This window comes from Parasteatoda tepidariorum, chromosome 4, assembly GCF_982258835.1.
Source record: "Parasteatoda tepidariorum strain Cologne lab strain chromosome 4, Ptep-v5.0, whole genome shotgun sequence".
NCBI classification, from domain to species: Eukaryota; Metazoa; Arthropoda; class Arachnida; order Araneae; family Theridiidae; genus Parasteatoda; species Parasteatoda tepidariorum.
In genome coordinates, this window is record NC_141758.1 from 56156608 (window position 1) to 56174128 (window position 17521).

General features: G+C 27.1%; 1 protein-coding gene across 1 annotated transcript in view; it reads right to left on the reverse strand.

Moving 5' to 3' along the window:
* Positions 1-13060, reverse strand: part of sicily (NADH dehydrogenase (ubiquinone) complex I, assembly factor 6 homolog sicily) — a 35369-nt gene extending 22309 nt beyond the window's left edge. Inside the window, exon 1 of the mRNA XM_087161158.1 lies at positions 12867-13060. Within this exon, the coding sequence (XP_087017284.1) occupies positions 12867-13039 (173 nt within the window). The 5' untranslated portion in view covers positions 13040-13060. The remainder of the gene's footprint in view (positions 1-12866) is intronic.
* Positions 13061-17521: the final 4461 nt, after the last annotated feature.

Below are 17521 nucleotides of genomic sequence, written 5' to 3' on the forward strand. Positions count from 1 at the left end.
AATTTATGGTTATCGATTTCTAAACAAAATAATTATTATATTAAAACTGAATACATAATACTTTTTCTTCCAGTATTTAAACATTATAATACTCTATACAATTTAGATCTTATTTAAACAAATTAAGCAAAGTAAATGGTGTTTTTTTTTAAACATAAATTTTAAGCAAAATTATACTAACTTTAAATTTATATTTACTTTTTAAAAAAAAACAATAATTAGTAAAAAATAAAGATGCATTACGTCTAAATTATACGCTATAAAATTTTTAAAATACAGGGAAAAAAACTTACTTCATTTACGAATAAACATCGAGTCGAAAGAGAATTCGGGGGAAAATAAACAGTAACTTTTTAATAATCTTAAATTAACAAATCTTAATTAACAAATCTTAAATTAACAAAAAAAAGGAGTTTGAAATTAAGAAATAAAATTATATTTATTACAAATTAGACAATTTTAATAAATTATTAATTCAAATAAAAACTCTTACAAAAAAAACAGTTTGCATAACTTTCCACTCAGCCATAGTGAAAGACAGTAGTGCGCGCTTTTCTATCGAACCAATCAAAACGTTAGTTTTGGCGTGTTAGGCGGGAAACTTGCCAAAGCATCACATGATCTTTTTCTTAGAAGGCATTCCACCCACAGCTGCTCTGGGGAAAAAATTCATCAAGGTCAAAGTTCATCTTCCAGAAAGGACCGTGAAATTATCACGCCGCCTTCAATGGGACTTTGAGGAAAGGAAATTTATTACCATTGCAATACTGAAGTTATGCTTTCATGACTGGAAAAATATTCCTTATCAACTAAATTTTTTATGACTTAAATTATTTCGTAATAGTAACTTCCATTAATAATTAGGGTGAATAAAATTCAAAATAAATTACATTTTTTTAGAATAAGAGCATTCAATCAAGTAAAAAAGTATGTATTACGTCAGCGATTCCCAAATTTTTTTCGATTATGAAACCCTGTATGATCCAACTTTTTTCGACGGAACTCCGATTTTGTAAATGTAATAATTTTACGCATGTAACAATTTAAAACGCCTTATGTAAACATTTAATGCATTGATATCCACGAACTAATTTTCAGAGGCACTAAATAGTTTAAAAATTATTGAACTCCTAATAATTAACATTTCAACATATTTTTTGCTCAAATAATTTCTCGGTATTAACTTCTGTTTCGAATTCGATAAATAACACTTATAGTCTTCAATTAATTATTAAAAAGAAGTTTTATCTAGTGTCAACAGAAAAGGGTTAATGGGTTCAATCATTTAATCTTTTTTTCATGGTTTTTCAGAAATCTAGATTCTGATATTTTATTAATACTTCAGCCAGCCTCGGGGGGGGGGGGTGCCAGGAAGGAACTGCCATGTAATAAATGAATTATATGCATTTGCCTTCAATAAAATTGACCCAACCTAATATTTATTTCTGAGTTCAAAAATTGATCTCAGAAATAAATATTGGGTAGGGTCAATAAGGTTCTTATAATAAACTAGTTTTAAAGTCCTGCTTTCACGAATTCGCCTCTCCCCTTCTATGACATCTCATTTATTAATTCCATATAGCTGATTACGACCTTAAAGGTTTTTAACAAAAAGGATGGAAATAGTGCACTTAATCGTCGTTGAAGATTTATATATTTGCTTACCAATCTGCAGTGAACGTTAACACATCTTAATTACATATTAACTGAAACTGAAAAATAAAATTTAAAAAATTTCTTTTTTATTATTCACTTTCGAATAAGGTTCCTTAGTTTAAGAAATTTTAAATTGTTACTTTTATACATGTAATATAAAAGAAATATGATAAAAAGTCATTAAGAGTGGTGAAATACGATTCCTCTAAATTTTTCTCATCAATCCCACAATTTCAATTGAAAAATTCTGATGTCGGTGAAAATCTTCTTGTTTTTCGCATTTGATAAGTTATTTATTTTCTGGTTGTCTTTCTTTGAAGATTGAAGTCTTTCGAATTTTCTATTTTGAAGAATTCAAATAATAAAATCAATAATACAGAAAGTTACATTAAGATTGAGAAGAAGGACACATCCATAAAATATTATTAAAAAAAATTAATTTCTGACATAATAAACTTTTTTCGGGAAATTTTATTATTCGTGCTTACATAAAACTGAAGCATAACGGAATAAAATTATCTATTGGTAGCGATGCAATGTGTTCAATTTCTCTCCGGTTGAGTTCCCTTACCGTCAGGCTAACAATGGACGGTTTTTCTCTTCTCCCACGAATACGCGTTAGTTTTAACTACAAAATTCTTCACGAAATCGAATTTGGTCGACTTGATAAGGTTGCTGGGCTTGACTTAGGAATCCTCTTATCTTCTAGGTGTAGTTGAAAATGACAAGGTTTAACATTAACAGCTGCAAATGCTTTAGGTAGCTCCCATCGTCCATCATAAGTTACGCCTGTAGTTTATACATATATACACCTAGATTTTTTTTTTTTCTGTTTAGTTTTGAATAACTGGACCCAGCCAAGTTTTAGGACCCGCTACGTATTATTAGCATTTAATTATTATCATATTATTAGCCTAATTATTAGCATTTATTTATGATGTGCTTAAACTTCAGGTGTAGCCAATAATTCCAAAACTCATAGCTTTTCCAAAATGAAAAATACTGAAGCTGAATAGATTTTCCCGAATCGACAAATTGTTTGGTTATTTGCGGAACAGATCAAAATACCGTGTTTTTTATTATTATCAAATCAGTAAATAATTCTTTTCTTAGCAAGTCGACTCCAGAAGTTGATTTTCTTAGATAAAAATATTTAAATAGTCAGGGCTGATTGTGCTCCGGAAAAAAATCCGGATTTTTCGCTAACAGAGTGATCTTCGATCTCCGGAAGTTTCCGGAGATCGAAGGTCTAGACCAGTGATTCTCAACCACTGTGCCGCGGCACTTTTGTGTGCCGCCAAATTTTTAAAATGTGTCGCCAAATATTAGAAATGATACAATAAAAATTAAAATGCTTTTTTTATTACGAGTAAAGTTTAAATTAAAGAAAAGTGTATATTATGTATAATATCATATTATATATATATACTTTTACAATTTTTCCGGGCTTTAACAGCGTGAAAATCTTTGTCATCGATTGTCTTGTCTCTGACAATCTCAAAATAAGTTAAAATAAGAAGGAAGCATTTAAATTTAAATTGTCTATGGCAATTTCAAAAAATGTTGAAATAAGTAGAAAATTTAATGACCATTAAAATTATTAATTAACAAAAGAAAGAAAACTAAATATGATTTTCAAACGGAAATAAAAGCTAATCATTAAAGTAAGCTATGCAATTAATAGTTATAAAAGTGAATTAGCAAAGGATAACTAACAAAAAAACATGCTAACAATTAATTAGCAAAAAAACTAGTTAACAAGAAATCACACAAAAATAGCAATGTAGAAAAACTAACAGTTAATAACTATAGAAAACAAGTTAACAATTAATAATTAGCAAAAAAATAAATAACTGTTACCAACTAATACAAAATTAGTCGAAAGAAATAATTATCTCTTAATAAACGTGCTTTTGTTGTACATATTATTTTATTTCACATTCAAAATTATTATCACTAACTATTTAACACAGTGTATTATAGGTAAGTAAACAACTTTAAAACTAATTTTTTTTTATTGTGTGCCGGCAAATTTCGAAATCGTTAAAATTGTGCCGCCACAAAAGAAAGGTTGAGAATCACTGGTGTAGACGTTTCAAAAAATCATTGATCACAGAAGTTTCCGGAAATCAAATTTTCAAAGGTGGAACTTAAAAACACAGTTTTTTTCATTTGTTTGTAAGGGAGAGCCAGAGAGATACTTTATAAGCTTATATTCATGATAAATATTCATTTTTTATCAGTAATTAGTTGTTACAATCATAAACTCCAGAAAAACATATTTGTAAATTTTAATTACTTCTCATGGTCATCATAGGTATGTGTAAATGGTATAGGTATGTGTAAAATTTTAAATATAACTCTTAAATATAAATAAAAAATTTTAAATATAAAAGTAAACTCAGAAATGTTGAGAAAAAGGAAAAAAAACCTTGTTTACATTTGTTTCAATTTACGCTTTTTCTTTTTTTGTTTTCTTTTTTAAACTCACGACATTTTTTGGAATTTTGACTTGGGCTCACAATTACCCCCGAATAGCATTCATTACATCCTGCTTCACTTGTAATCTTTATTTTGTCACACTTTATAGCTTTTGTCACACTGTAAGATAGCCTATTTCGAAACTTCTGTGCTTATGATATTAAACTATACATTTATGATTTAAATTAATCTTAGCAAGTGTTATTTTTATAACCATAAGTTTAATGACTACAATGAAGATTTATAACATAATTTACCCAATTGTAAAAATATAATATTCTGTATATTGTATATACCAGTTATGTAAGTCGACCCGCTATATTTTTAATTGCGCACTTGTAATTTTTGGTATGTCAGGTGTATAAGTTGACTGCTGAAAAAACCAAATAAGAAAATTTTTAAAACGAAAAAATATGAAAAAAAAAATTTTTTTAAGTCTATAAAGACTATTAAGTCTAGAAAAAAAAAACTATTAAGTCTAGTATCTGCAAAATTTTCTTTAGTTAAAAATATTCCACATTGTACTCACTCGCATTTATGTTACATAAAATGAATTGTAATTACTGTAAAATCTAATAAAAAATGTGGAATTTCGAATTCTTTGGATGAGGGTGGAGAAAATTTTGTGTGGAACTCAGTAGTTTAAATTTGAAGCTTTATGGTATTTTTTTAAAAGTTTTTCATTGTGTTATATTTTTTTAAATAACTTCTCTTATTTAAATTTTTCTATCTGAAAGTAATTTAAAGTACGGTTTTTGAAGAAAAAAAAACTTTATAAGTAAAATTTATTGCAAGCATATTAAGAATAGTGTTGTAAAGGGCAAATTGATACAGAGTTATTCATATCTATCTCATTGAGTGAAATGCATCGATATTTCATGATCAACGAATGTCCGACTTTATTACTGGTGCATAAGTGCCTGATTTACGTCAAATTTTGAAGGTATGAAAAGCCTTATTTCTTTTATTATTATTTCTTCTATTATTTATATTTTTTCAACCTTATTTTTATTATTATTATTTCCACCATACAACTAAGAATTTTCTATTAAATGATTATTATTAAATTTTATATTAAATGAAACTCTTAAAAAAAATAAAAAAAACTGGAAATAATGAATGAGTGATAGCTAAAATTTTTCAAGACTACTGAAAAATGCTTAAATTTATCTTTCACTCGTAAATTCGATTCTTGAGTTATTTTTTCCACCAATATATATTTCCTTTAAATTAAATATTTTTAACTGCTTAAAATATCTAGTTTTATCTCACATTTGCGACCACTTTGAAACATTTTCCAGATCGTGGGAACCCTGCAGCAAGTAAGATAAAATTTTATGCGTTTTTTTCAACTTTTTAATTTTTTAACTTTAAGCAACTTTAAAATAGTTATTGACTAACATAAAGGAAGTGAGAGATAAGTGTGCGAAAGATTTTAATAATAAAAAAAATTGGGAAAAAATGCTAATTACAGTTAACCGTCTTAATAGAGTATACTACAAATAAATTTCTTAGTATAAAAAAGTCAATTTTTTTATCAATTATATTTTTTAGATATTTTAACTCTTCTTTCTTCTCAATATAAAGTTTATTCTATTAATAATTTATGCTTTCTCCAAAAATAAATTTAAAAAACCCATGTAGGAATTTTTAATGCATTTTTTTACAATTAATCGTTTTATATATTTAGTTTATCTTTAAAACAGTTTTTCATATTTTTCGAACCATAGTTGTAGAGTTGGTAGTTGAAATTTTCGACTCCAAATTTTTCAGAAAGCCAATCACCGACCTATAATATATTGAAATTTTCATTTAATCTTAGATTCAAGACATGCATTTGTAAAAAATATTAATGCACAGTCACGCATAACAAATAAATGTCTTAACCCAAGCTGATTCTGTAATAAATATTGAAGGAAACTAACCATGATACATTAAATTTAATTTTTACCTTTAGAACTTAGCTTAATAAATTTGACTTAGGAATTTTATGAGCTGAAGGATACCTTATTTGCTAAATATTTAATTAAATAATTTATAAATATGTATTATTTGCTATAAAAATTGGTGAAATGTTAACATGGATTGACATGAAATCATAATTATAAATACATTTTTAATTATAAAAGTGTATTAGGATGTAATTATTTAAAAAGTAAGTAATTTTACAAAATAAAAATATTTTTAATTATGCGTCAATGATATGAACCTATCAATCTAAAAGATATTCGTTTAACTTTGTTATTTGTAATGTATTTATGCTTTTAGAAATAATTACAGCTCCATAGACAATATTAATTTTAAAATAATCAAAATCAGGAATTAAAGTTTGTAAAAATACGAAATAGTTTTGAAAGATCGCCTTGAAAGTGAAAATAGAATGAATTACAAAGAATAATAAAAGTAACAGAAACATTTAAGTTCCCTCACCCCCTTTTTTCTTTATCTCAAAGGTGATTTATATTTTCGCAATTAATATTATTTATTTTCATTTAATCATAACGTTTTGCTGTTTCCAGGAAATCAATAGCTAGATTGTCCCTCAGTCTCAATAGCTTTATGTGTGCTTTTTTAATATTTTAGTAAAAAAAAAATAGGCTCAAAAACGTTTAAAGATTATAAATTAATTTTGTAATAAGTAATAATTTAAACGATTGTAGTAAGATTAATAAAAGTAATATTTCTATCCTCATGATTATAAACATTCCTCTAAATCATTTTCATAATCGGAGTTGAGCTAATTTTTTTACAATTCCGATTTATAGACATGATTATTTTGAATGCAGAATTTATTGAAAAGTTAGGAAAGTCAGATTACAAATTCTCTCTACGACCTAGCTCTTATTTGATTTTTGTATTTAGCTTTAAACTTAAACTTTAAACTTTAGCTTTAAACTTTAAGAAAAGCTTTTTTTTAAAATTTTTGCAACAAATTTTGCTCTATTTGAAGATTTAATTGTTTACACCAATTAAATATTTTTTCTTAAACAAATTTCAATAAACTACACTGCGGTCTGTAAGATATTAATAAATGCAACTAAATAAATGAACAAAAAAAAAAAATGATTATTTTGAAGATTTTAAATTTGAAATTTTTCTTCTTCTAATTGTCATGTTTCCAAAGAATCACCCATATAACTGTCTAATATTAACATTTCAAGTTACTTATGCTTACATATAAATCAAATGCCTTTAGTCTGAATCTATTGTCTGCAACTGGATCGCAATATTATTAGGCATGCTTAATTTTTAGTGGGATGATAAGTGGTTATGAAGAAAGTTTCAAATAAAAAATTTATGATAGAATTTTTAAATAAAAATGAAAGCTTAATGCAAGCATTACTTTTTATAAGCATTTATGGAGAAAAAGAAATTTGCTAAAGCTATCTAAATTATAGGAAATTTTGCCATTTATAATGGACATTTTAAAGGAATTATTAAATATATTGTGAGAAATGGTGTATTATATTTATATAGTATTTGACTTTTTCAAAACCAAATCTTATCAATGAACACACAAAGAATACCTCCCATCCATTAATCATATGGTACTTGCGAACCTAATCCCTGCACCATGACGAAAGTGCTACAGCGGATGTTAGCAATAAAGCCCTGACCTTGGAATTTATGGTTGTTGGTTGATAATAGATAACTAAAAGTTCAATGTAGATTGTTAAAAATTAAACTTATAATTGTTATATAAGATTACAAATGAGATGAGCTAAATTATAATCATTAAGATATATAACCTGAGTTTCATGTCAAAATTACTGATTTAAATAAATTGCAAGTTGCATTTTATTTAATAATAAAAAATACTATTTTCGACTATTCGAAATATTTGTAAACATAGCATAATTTCTCTTATTGTTTGTTATACTTTGCTTAGTTCAAGCCTCTCTTTACAAACTATTTAAAGTAAACCCCCCTCCCTCTCTCTCTTTCTATTTTTAAATTGAAAATAATACAGAGATGAATGTGCTCCGGAAAAAATCCGGGTTTCCAGATGTTTCGCTATTTGCGATCAGGAAATCCACAGTCCAGAAGTTTACAGAAATCATCGATCACATTTATGTATAAAAATTCTTGTATATTTTATTTAAAAATATTAGAACTAGAATTTATTCTTGGCATCTCTTTCATTTGTAAATATTTTTTCTGGTAGAATAATAAATGTGATTAGAGATAAAAGTAAACTAAATACATAATTATTAATTTAAATTATGCTGCATATAATTTATGTTGACTTTCACGTTGTGAAAATATCAATGATTTAAATTTATAAAGATATTAATTTTTTGAAATGCGTCATTAATGATTTTACTCAGGAAATTTTCAGGATTTTTTAATTGGGCTCACAATTACCCCTGATACTGATAATAAGAATAGGGGTGGAAAATAAGACACTACTCGTAAGTGGAATAAAACAAAAATTTTTATTTGTCATGCTGCTCGAGAATATTTCAAATAAGAAGTTAAGAAATTCTGTAGAATATTAGCTATTAGTTGTGGTGCAGCTACATTTTCTTACAACTCTGAAATCAAGAAATTGATCCTCTTTTGTATTCTTAGCTGTTGCAATCGAAAATCTTCTGTTATAAATAATGTTGCTTGCTAGTTGAAGGCATCACATATGATTGTGATTTTTGGAACTTACAATAACGCTGTATGGCTAGATTAAAACAAGAGAAAAACAAGCTTAATTTCCCGATACATAGATATTAAATAAGTTTTTTATATATATTAAATTGGATTTTTACTTACTGTATTGTAGATTTAATAAGATAGCTTATCCATATATTTTTAATGTTTATTAACACATCATTGTTCATTTTAATTGACAGTTTATAACAGCAAAGATATATTTCATTAATAAAAACTAGTAGGACAAAATATTACACGTACTAAGATGCAGTTTCCGTGTTTTGAGAGGCACATGTAAGATATGCAATTTAATCACTGCAGATGCAAATAATTTAATACACGATTTAAAACGCAAAATCATACTCTTTTTTCTTACTAAACATTCCTTCAGATTTTTGACTTTATAGCTTGAGACGAATAACAAAACATTTCTAACAGTGTTATTGATAAAGATGTTGAGCCATAAATACTAAATAAAAAGACTCATTCTTGTATTGATATCTTTGTTAATGAATATATTCGGACTTCTCTTTTTGAATTAAAATTTGCCTGGTTTTTGGGAAAGTACTGCACAATTTTCTCAGATTTTTTTGTCCACTCTTTTTGGAAAGCTTATTACGTGTAATATAATAAATTATAACTACAGTGGATACGCAATGCATACGAATCGTCAGACGTAATTTTCATCCTAGAGCCTTTGATACATCAGATACTGTTCAAGCAATTTTCAGTTCGCTTCTATGTAATAAAATAATAATAAATTTGAACTCATTGAACTTCATAGCTTCGAATTTGGAAAAATCATTTTAACACATTATTTTACCCAATATAAGATTTCTAAAAATGCAGAAAAGGAAAAGTTACGTTAAAAATACATCAGGGAATAGAAATCTTAAATACATATTTAATATCATAATAAACAAATATCTGTCTAAGAAATGGGTAAATAAAAAATGTTTTATAAAAATAAATAAACTTACCTTTCTCTCTCCTTTGTCATTGTCTAAAAATGAGAAAAAACTGTTTCTCCCCCTCTCTATTATAAAATAGCGGCTGACTTTGAAGATTTTATTTATTTATTTATTTTAACGAAAAAAACATCTTAAAATTTCCTTTAAAGAAATGTAAGGTCAAGAGGAATTTAAAAAAAGTTACACAAGTGAATGAAATGTTTCTTATGAAACTCGTCTCTTAAAGAAAAGATTAATATGTCATTAAATATTATTGTTTGAAGTTTTTGATTATTGGAATATGTCTCACAAAAGTGGGATGCTAATTTATTTTATTTTGTTAAAAAATCTTTAATGTTACGAGATGTTTAAAATATGACTTTTAACATTATTGAAAAGAAAGCTCATTCGTTTTTACGGGACGTGGTGTAACGCATGATACTTGTCGCCTCTAACACATGATATATGAAAATGAAAAAAAAAATTAGAGATAGTAATAATTTCTGTTATATATGTCAGGAACAATGATAATTACCATATTAGCGACTTGGTTACATTTAAAACGAAACATGGAACTCAATGCGTTTTTTTATTTTTATTTATTTATTCAGTTTAAATATTACGACAGTTTCAGAATTGAAAATATTCATTAAATGATTCGGGGATTTTTTTGCAAATTTTTATAAGATCATGTGTTAGAATTTTCATAAGATCATGTGTTTTGTGCTTTTATAAGATCATGTAACACAAATATTAAAACACAAAATTCTCTTTGCAATATTTAGTAATAATTTTAATTAAATCTTTCGATTTTAGTTCTAATCTTAAACTCTAAGCTGGAATTTAATTTTAAAATTTTATGACTGGGAAGAGCATTGACCTGATGTCGTATTCTGATGCATTGATTGTATTGACTTGTTTGGGGTTCTCTCAGAAATGTTTTTTATTTTCAATTTCTTAGTAAAAAAAAAATAAAAAATAAATAATTAAATAGATAAATGAAATATTTTTTTTACTGATTTGATTTAAATTTTAACAAAATCTTTTTATCGCGTTTAAAGTTATAGTTTTTTTTAAAATTAAACTCCAAATTTATAATTGAAATACGTGCAATGGAAACTAGTATTACTAGTACTAGTATTATACTTTTGCGAACAACTTTTTTTCAAGTTTAAGTGTTGTTTATTATGATGAAAGTTGAGATTGTTGACAATGTAATTTTCTCTATAAATCAACTACAGATATTTCTTAAGATGCAAGCATTCATGATGGATAAAACAAATCAATTAGGTTAAAAATAACATAAATGCTAAAGAACAAATAAAAGCAGCAAAAGTTCTCTTAGAGCCCTAAAATGTAAATTACATTTTACTTTTATATATACTAAAGTGCAGGTTGGTATAATCAAACTGAAGAAACAAAGAAACACTGTATTGACTTATGTCAAGACACTGTAACTAATTTTATAATACATGTTTATTTAAGTTTTTAAAACTATATACTAAAATATCTGAAATATATTTCTTATTAACAAAATAGTTCACTGTTGCCTTCTAAGGATAAATTATTTTAAATGTATAATTTGCTTTTGTAGATCCATTTACTAAGATATTCTCCAATTAATTATTTTTTATGTAAAAATATTGATTTTTCTGTGAAGATTTTCTTATTATTTATTTTGAATCTACCATTCCTTTTTTTTTCTTATACTATTATATAATATCTTATTTAGTAATGTTATAAGAAATTGCTCTCTTTTTTAGTCGTATAATTATGAAATAAGACTTGGTTCTTGTACTTTATCACTTTTGAAATTGCATTTAAAGAAAACAATGTTAAAGTAAAGTGCTGCGTATGATAATGAAATATATATAAATATTTTTTTAAAACTTTTATAACTTTTGAAACTGTAAACAAATGAATAAAATAATAAGGTTAAAGTAAAGCACTTTAAATGTATTAATTGCTTTCTCAGGTCTATTCCTTGAGATCTATTTTAATTTATTATTTGCGTAAAAGTATCGATTCCTTTGTGAATAATTTCTTATATATATTTCCAATTGAAAATTATCACCTTTTTCTGATTAAATGTTTAATTTGACTGTACTGTTTATTTTGAATGTATAAAGTGTTTCCTTAACTCATTTCTCAAATCTATCATAGTTCATTATTAGCGTAATAATATGTATTTCATTGTGAAGAATTTTTATTATGCATTTGGAATAAGAAAATTTAATCTATTCTTTTCGTCCTAATTACGCATCTGAAATGCTGAATTTAGCGATAAAAGCAATAAGTAATGTATTGCAATAAAAATACATTACAAAATTTCGTTACATTTGAAATTGCAAACTTTTAAGGTAATTGCCATAAGATCTTCATCCTAATTAAAAAATAATAAAAATAAGGTTAAAGTAAAACATTTAAATGTCTAAGCTTTCTTAGAAACGTTTTCCTCAGATCCATCTTAAATGCATTTTGTATTGAAAAAAGCATAGTTCATTTAAATCTTCATCCTATTGAAAAATGAATAAAATTTTTAAATCAAATATGAATTATATTTCAGAAACAAAGAAAAGAAACTGTGGTGCATTATAAGACTTTTTAAAATTATTATTCAAATGTTATCTCATTAATTTTGAGTCAAACAGATTTTTTTTTAAAAAAAGAATAAAAGGATTAATAACTTTAGATAAGACGTTTGCAAAACGTGTGTTTAATCTTCAGGAACTGACACCGTACGTTATTCAAGAACTAATATTTTGTATACGTTATTTAAGAACAAGAAATCGGAACCGGTTACTTAATAACTGATATATCTTAACCGATAAGTTCTAAGGAGTAGTCAGGGAATTTGAGCCAATGAGAAGGAAGAGGCGTAAACGTCATGATTCGAGGAAAACTGGTTCCCTCCGCCAGAAACGTTATCTTCCTTCCTCGGCGACTCTTCGCCAACTTGCCGTAGTTATGATAATATCCCCATTTTAGGTTCTATTCTTTCACTAAAAATGATATACACAAATGGGTGATTAATTTATTTTGCTATTATATTTTAACTTTTTCTTATATTGCACAACTTTGAAACTAGTCAACTTAAAACAATTCAATTGAATTTGAAAAACTATTTGCATATACCGAACGTTTTCAATGCAAATCTGGAAAGAATTTAATCTCTTTGATGAAATATAACGCGTCATCTGGAAGACAATATTTTTATTTGTAAAACGTGGTTGGATATATGGATTAAATTCGAATGGATGTAGAACTTTATGAAAGATTTTGGAACTAGCTTTTAAGGGAGCTGCCATGTTGGTTTCATGTTTACTTTTATTTTTAAGTTCAACAGCCGAATAATAAACAAGCTTTTCACTTACATCTACTGAAACCATTCATTTTTATACAGATGGCGTTAACCAAAAAAGAGTGATCAAAATGGGCTATGAGTGGCGCTTGGCAGAACTCTTTATCTATGGATTAGCTTGTATTTTATGTTAGTTTCTGCCTTGATTTTGAAACATAGTAAAGTTTTTCAAATTGAGAAATTATATGAGAAGCAAAACTTATAAATATTAAATTCATTAAATTTAATTAAAATATACTTTCGACAATCTAAATGCGAAAAGCAATTTAGAAGGGGAAACATCTTAAAACATTTCTGCAAGAATTTACCTGAAAAGAAAAGGAGGGAAATCTTTAGACATAGAAAAAGTATAATCATCATAAGTTACCTATAGAAAGTCTATCTTGATTTTCAAACTGAGTAAAATTTTTCAAGATAACGAACTGTATGGAAATTAAGGCTTCCGTAAATATCGTGAAAATTTTAAAATATACTTTCGACAATTAAAATGTGAAAAGTATTTTGGAAGGAGGAAGCAATAACTTGTCTGAGCAGAGAATGGGAGGAAAGGGGGGAGAGGGTCTTCTGATATGAAGCCGGAGTATTCATTAGACGACGCATTCGAAAGTTGCGATTGCAAATTTTTTATAGCAATGTAGCTAAACGCACGTGCAGAATCGTAGGTAGTAACTCATCATTAAAGAATTAAGTTGTAGCAAAAGTAGCAATCATTTGCTTACTTTGAGCTACACAATGGGTTATTGGTGATGATCTGAGAAACATTCTTGAGGATGATTCAAAATATGCTATCATAATTTTGATCCGCTGCAAAGGGGAGGATTCCCTCGTTTCGAGCCCGTCGACCTGCGCTGAAAATCTATAACTTTACGGTAGAGCATTTTAACGAAAGCCATCACCGCACACATATCACCGCACATCTGATCCTTCACAGACTAATCAGAGTGGTTGCATTAGTACTGCACGCTAACTGCAGTCAGAGAACCCTGACTTCTGTTATCTACTGTGTTTTACGATGGAAATATTAAATTGAACATAGTGCTGAAAGTAAGAATCTCATATTTTAAGAATACATTTTAGACAGCCGCTAAGTGGGAAAAATGTGAGGAAAAAAGATTCTTATGTTTCAAACGTTGCTTGAGTCTTGAATGACATTTTGTCTCTTTTTATTTATTTATTTACGGTTTCATGACTGCTTTCAAAAAGAAAAAAAAATTAAACATTAGATTTTTGTTACTAATCGTTCAAATATGAATTCCAGTTATTTTAAATTCAGCTCAGATAAAGATAAGCCTCAAACATAATTATAATTATGTTTGAGACTTATCTTTATCTTTATTATCCAAATATATTTGGATACAGAGTAAAAAAAAAGCCATGCTTGTTACGACTCTCTTTTGACCCTCGCCTTCACGAACTCATACTGTTTTATGAATCTACGCTGACCTACTTCTCCTTCTAAACGAATTCAAAACTTTGAGGATTCATACTGCCCCTTCTAGCTCCAGAAGCATTGCTCTGATTTCACGGTACACGTATTTTAAGTGCTAATCTGACAAATAAAAAGTTTGCACGAGCTCTATATCTCAGAGCTCTTTGATGATTAATTTCATAAAATGTGTAAGCAAAAGGGGAAAAAACGTATTGAATATTTTTAAGAACATTCAGAGTACTCTGAGTGTTCTCTGTAATGTACTCTGGAGGATTAAAAATCTTGCAGAGTTCGATGCTTTGTGACTCGATCCTTATATTTCGACAAAGTTCCAAACGGAGAGGTAAAAATCGTATATCGACTAATCGCTATGGGTCTTTTTCTTGACCTCTGTCACTATGAACCACACCTTGCGGGTCCATTGCTGTTTTTCCAACAGCATTGCACTGAATCCATTGACTATACCACAAGACGAAATTCCAAAATTCACATTCCCTTTCAACTAAATTTGAAACTTCGTTGCTTAGTCTAGTTTTATCCTGAACTCACATTTATCTTAATTTTAAATTTTTAAATACAAATGAAGGTGAAACTGAATTTGCCATGAAAAGTTACTTCGGCGGCATAGCACCCCCTAAAATATAGAGGTAAAAATTTTGTAATTTAAGCTTTTAATATCATCTTTTATTTGGAGAAAAATTAATGTTATTTTGATTTAATTCTTTAAAAAAAATTTAGTCAATTTAGAGAAAATAAAAAACCCCACTTTTTATTTAACTGGTTAAATCAAAAATCGTTAAGATCCCTGTGAATATTTTGTTTATCGATTTGAATAAATTAATTTCCATCATTTACACGACCATTTTCTTATAAATCATTACATTTTAAAATAAATTAATATACTTCGATGTAAATATGAAAATAAATTCACTTTTTTCAATAATCGGAATATATTTTAAGACGGATTTGCAAGCGTTAGTTATGCTTTCGATTTATCGTCAATTGTTCTAAATTATTTATTTGTTTATTTTACGATATTTCACTGCATGTGTAGGTAGCTTGTCTGAAAACCTGTCACCTATTCTTAGAAAGGAGTTTTAAATGAATCCCAAGTTGTAAAAAAATTATAAAAAAATTCCCACGTACCAACAATTTGATTGCAAAATATTAGACACCATGAACAAAATTCAGCAAGCATGGCCAGATAACAATCGCATACTGGATTTTGCTATAATTTGGAATTTAAAAAAATCTTACCAAGTTCAATAGTGGAAGTGATTTATTTCAGCACATCAAACTTAACTCTATGATTACATTTCAACCGGGTGTTGATCGACCAGCATGATATCTTTTTACTACAAGTTTAACAGTTGATAATTCTCTGACTAATAATCGAATCTAATTTTTTTTTATTCCATCGTACTCTTTTCGCATTTTTCTGTGCACGTAATTCGTAATTTCAAGTTTCTAACTTTCATAGTTTTCAGCTAAGAACTAAAGAACTAATAACTAAGAACATAGAGGCAGCTAAAAACTAAAAAACGAGAGAGTAAAAATTAGCAAAAAAAAGCTCTTAAAATTTCAAAAACTTTTAACAATTGGTGATTTTCTAAAGAAGCTTGCATTGAGCTCATAACAAAAATTTATCGCACGTGTTCAATTTTAACTCTGTACACAAAAGTTGCAGTTTTACACAAAACGAACCAATTTCTACTCAATTTAATTTTTTATTTGATCTTAACTGAAACTATTAATATTAATTACATTTAAGTAAAGTATTCACAGTGTTCGTTTTAAAATTAAGTTATTAAAATGTTAAAAGAATAATTCATGAAATAAAAAAGGATATTGCAAAATTATACATATCTTTCATTAAAAAAAGAAATAAAAGCAATTTTAATTCTATTTAATGAAAATGTTAAATCACATTATCCACTATTTCGAATAATAATTAGAAAAAAAATTATCTAACTTTACACGAGGAAGATCTTTTCAGGTTTTTGAATGTAAGTTTCATTTCAAGCGTCGTGTAATACTATAATTCATATATATGCTTTTACAAAAATCCACCAAAGATTTTTTTATTGGAATTGAGCCTGGAAGGTGGGGAAGCTGGGCAGTTTGAAACTTCAATTTTATTTTGTTTGAGTCAGCTACTAGTGCTTGCATAGAGTATGTGGATGCGTTGTCTTCAAAAAATAAATAAATAAATAAATAAATAATTAAAAATAATAATAAAAAATGCGGAATGAATTTGTCTTACAGAAGTATTTTATAGTCTTTGATATCCACTTTAAGGAAAGTAAAGTTTAAATTCAGTTTATCTTGCCTTCTGTAGGCTCTCCAATCCATAAACTTTCTCCAGAAAAATTTCTGTTTGAAAAATATTTCTTCGCTTTTTGCAATTTATTTCATTACTATAAATACCTAATTAAGTCATTTTAAATAAACTCCTTCTTTTATTCACTAAATTAAACCTTTAATGAAATATATTAATTTGAGAAAAATGTTTTTATTATTTTCAACAACATAAATTGGTTTTTTGTTACTTACCCATGACAAATATATTTTTTTATTTGTTTATTTATTTTAGCAGAAGTTAAATCTTACAAATTTGTGATGGGGTTTCAGATTTAAACACTCTTCACATTTTAGAAAGCGCAAAGATAGATTTCCGCTAGATTGCTCGAAGAACACTATAGCTCTTGAGAACTTAAAATGAAAGATTAATACTAAAGTTGGCCTGCATTTGACTTGATGTAAAAAAAAGTATTTTTTTCCATATACTTACAGACTTTTTAAAGCGGGTTATTTATAAAAAAAAAATTTGATCACTTTATTATGATCACTGGTTACCAATCGGTCAAATGCTTTTTTTTCTGGTTTGACTCCGATAAAAGCCACACTATTTCAAATCATGGGATACAAAAACTGTCTCAATTGGTGTTTGTCGTCTGGTTGATTTTCATATCCTGGCTATATACGTGTTTCAAGAAGTCA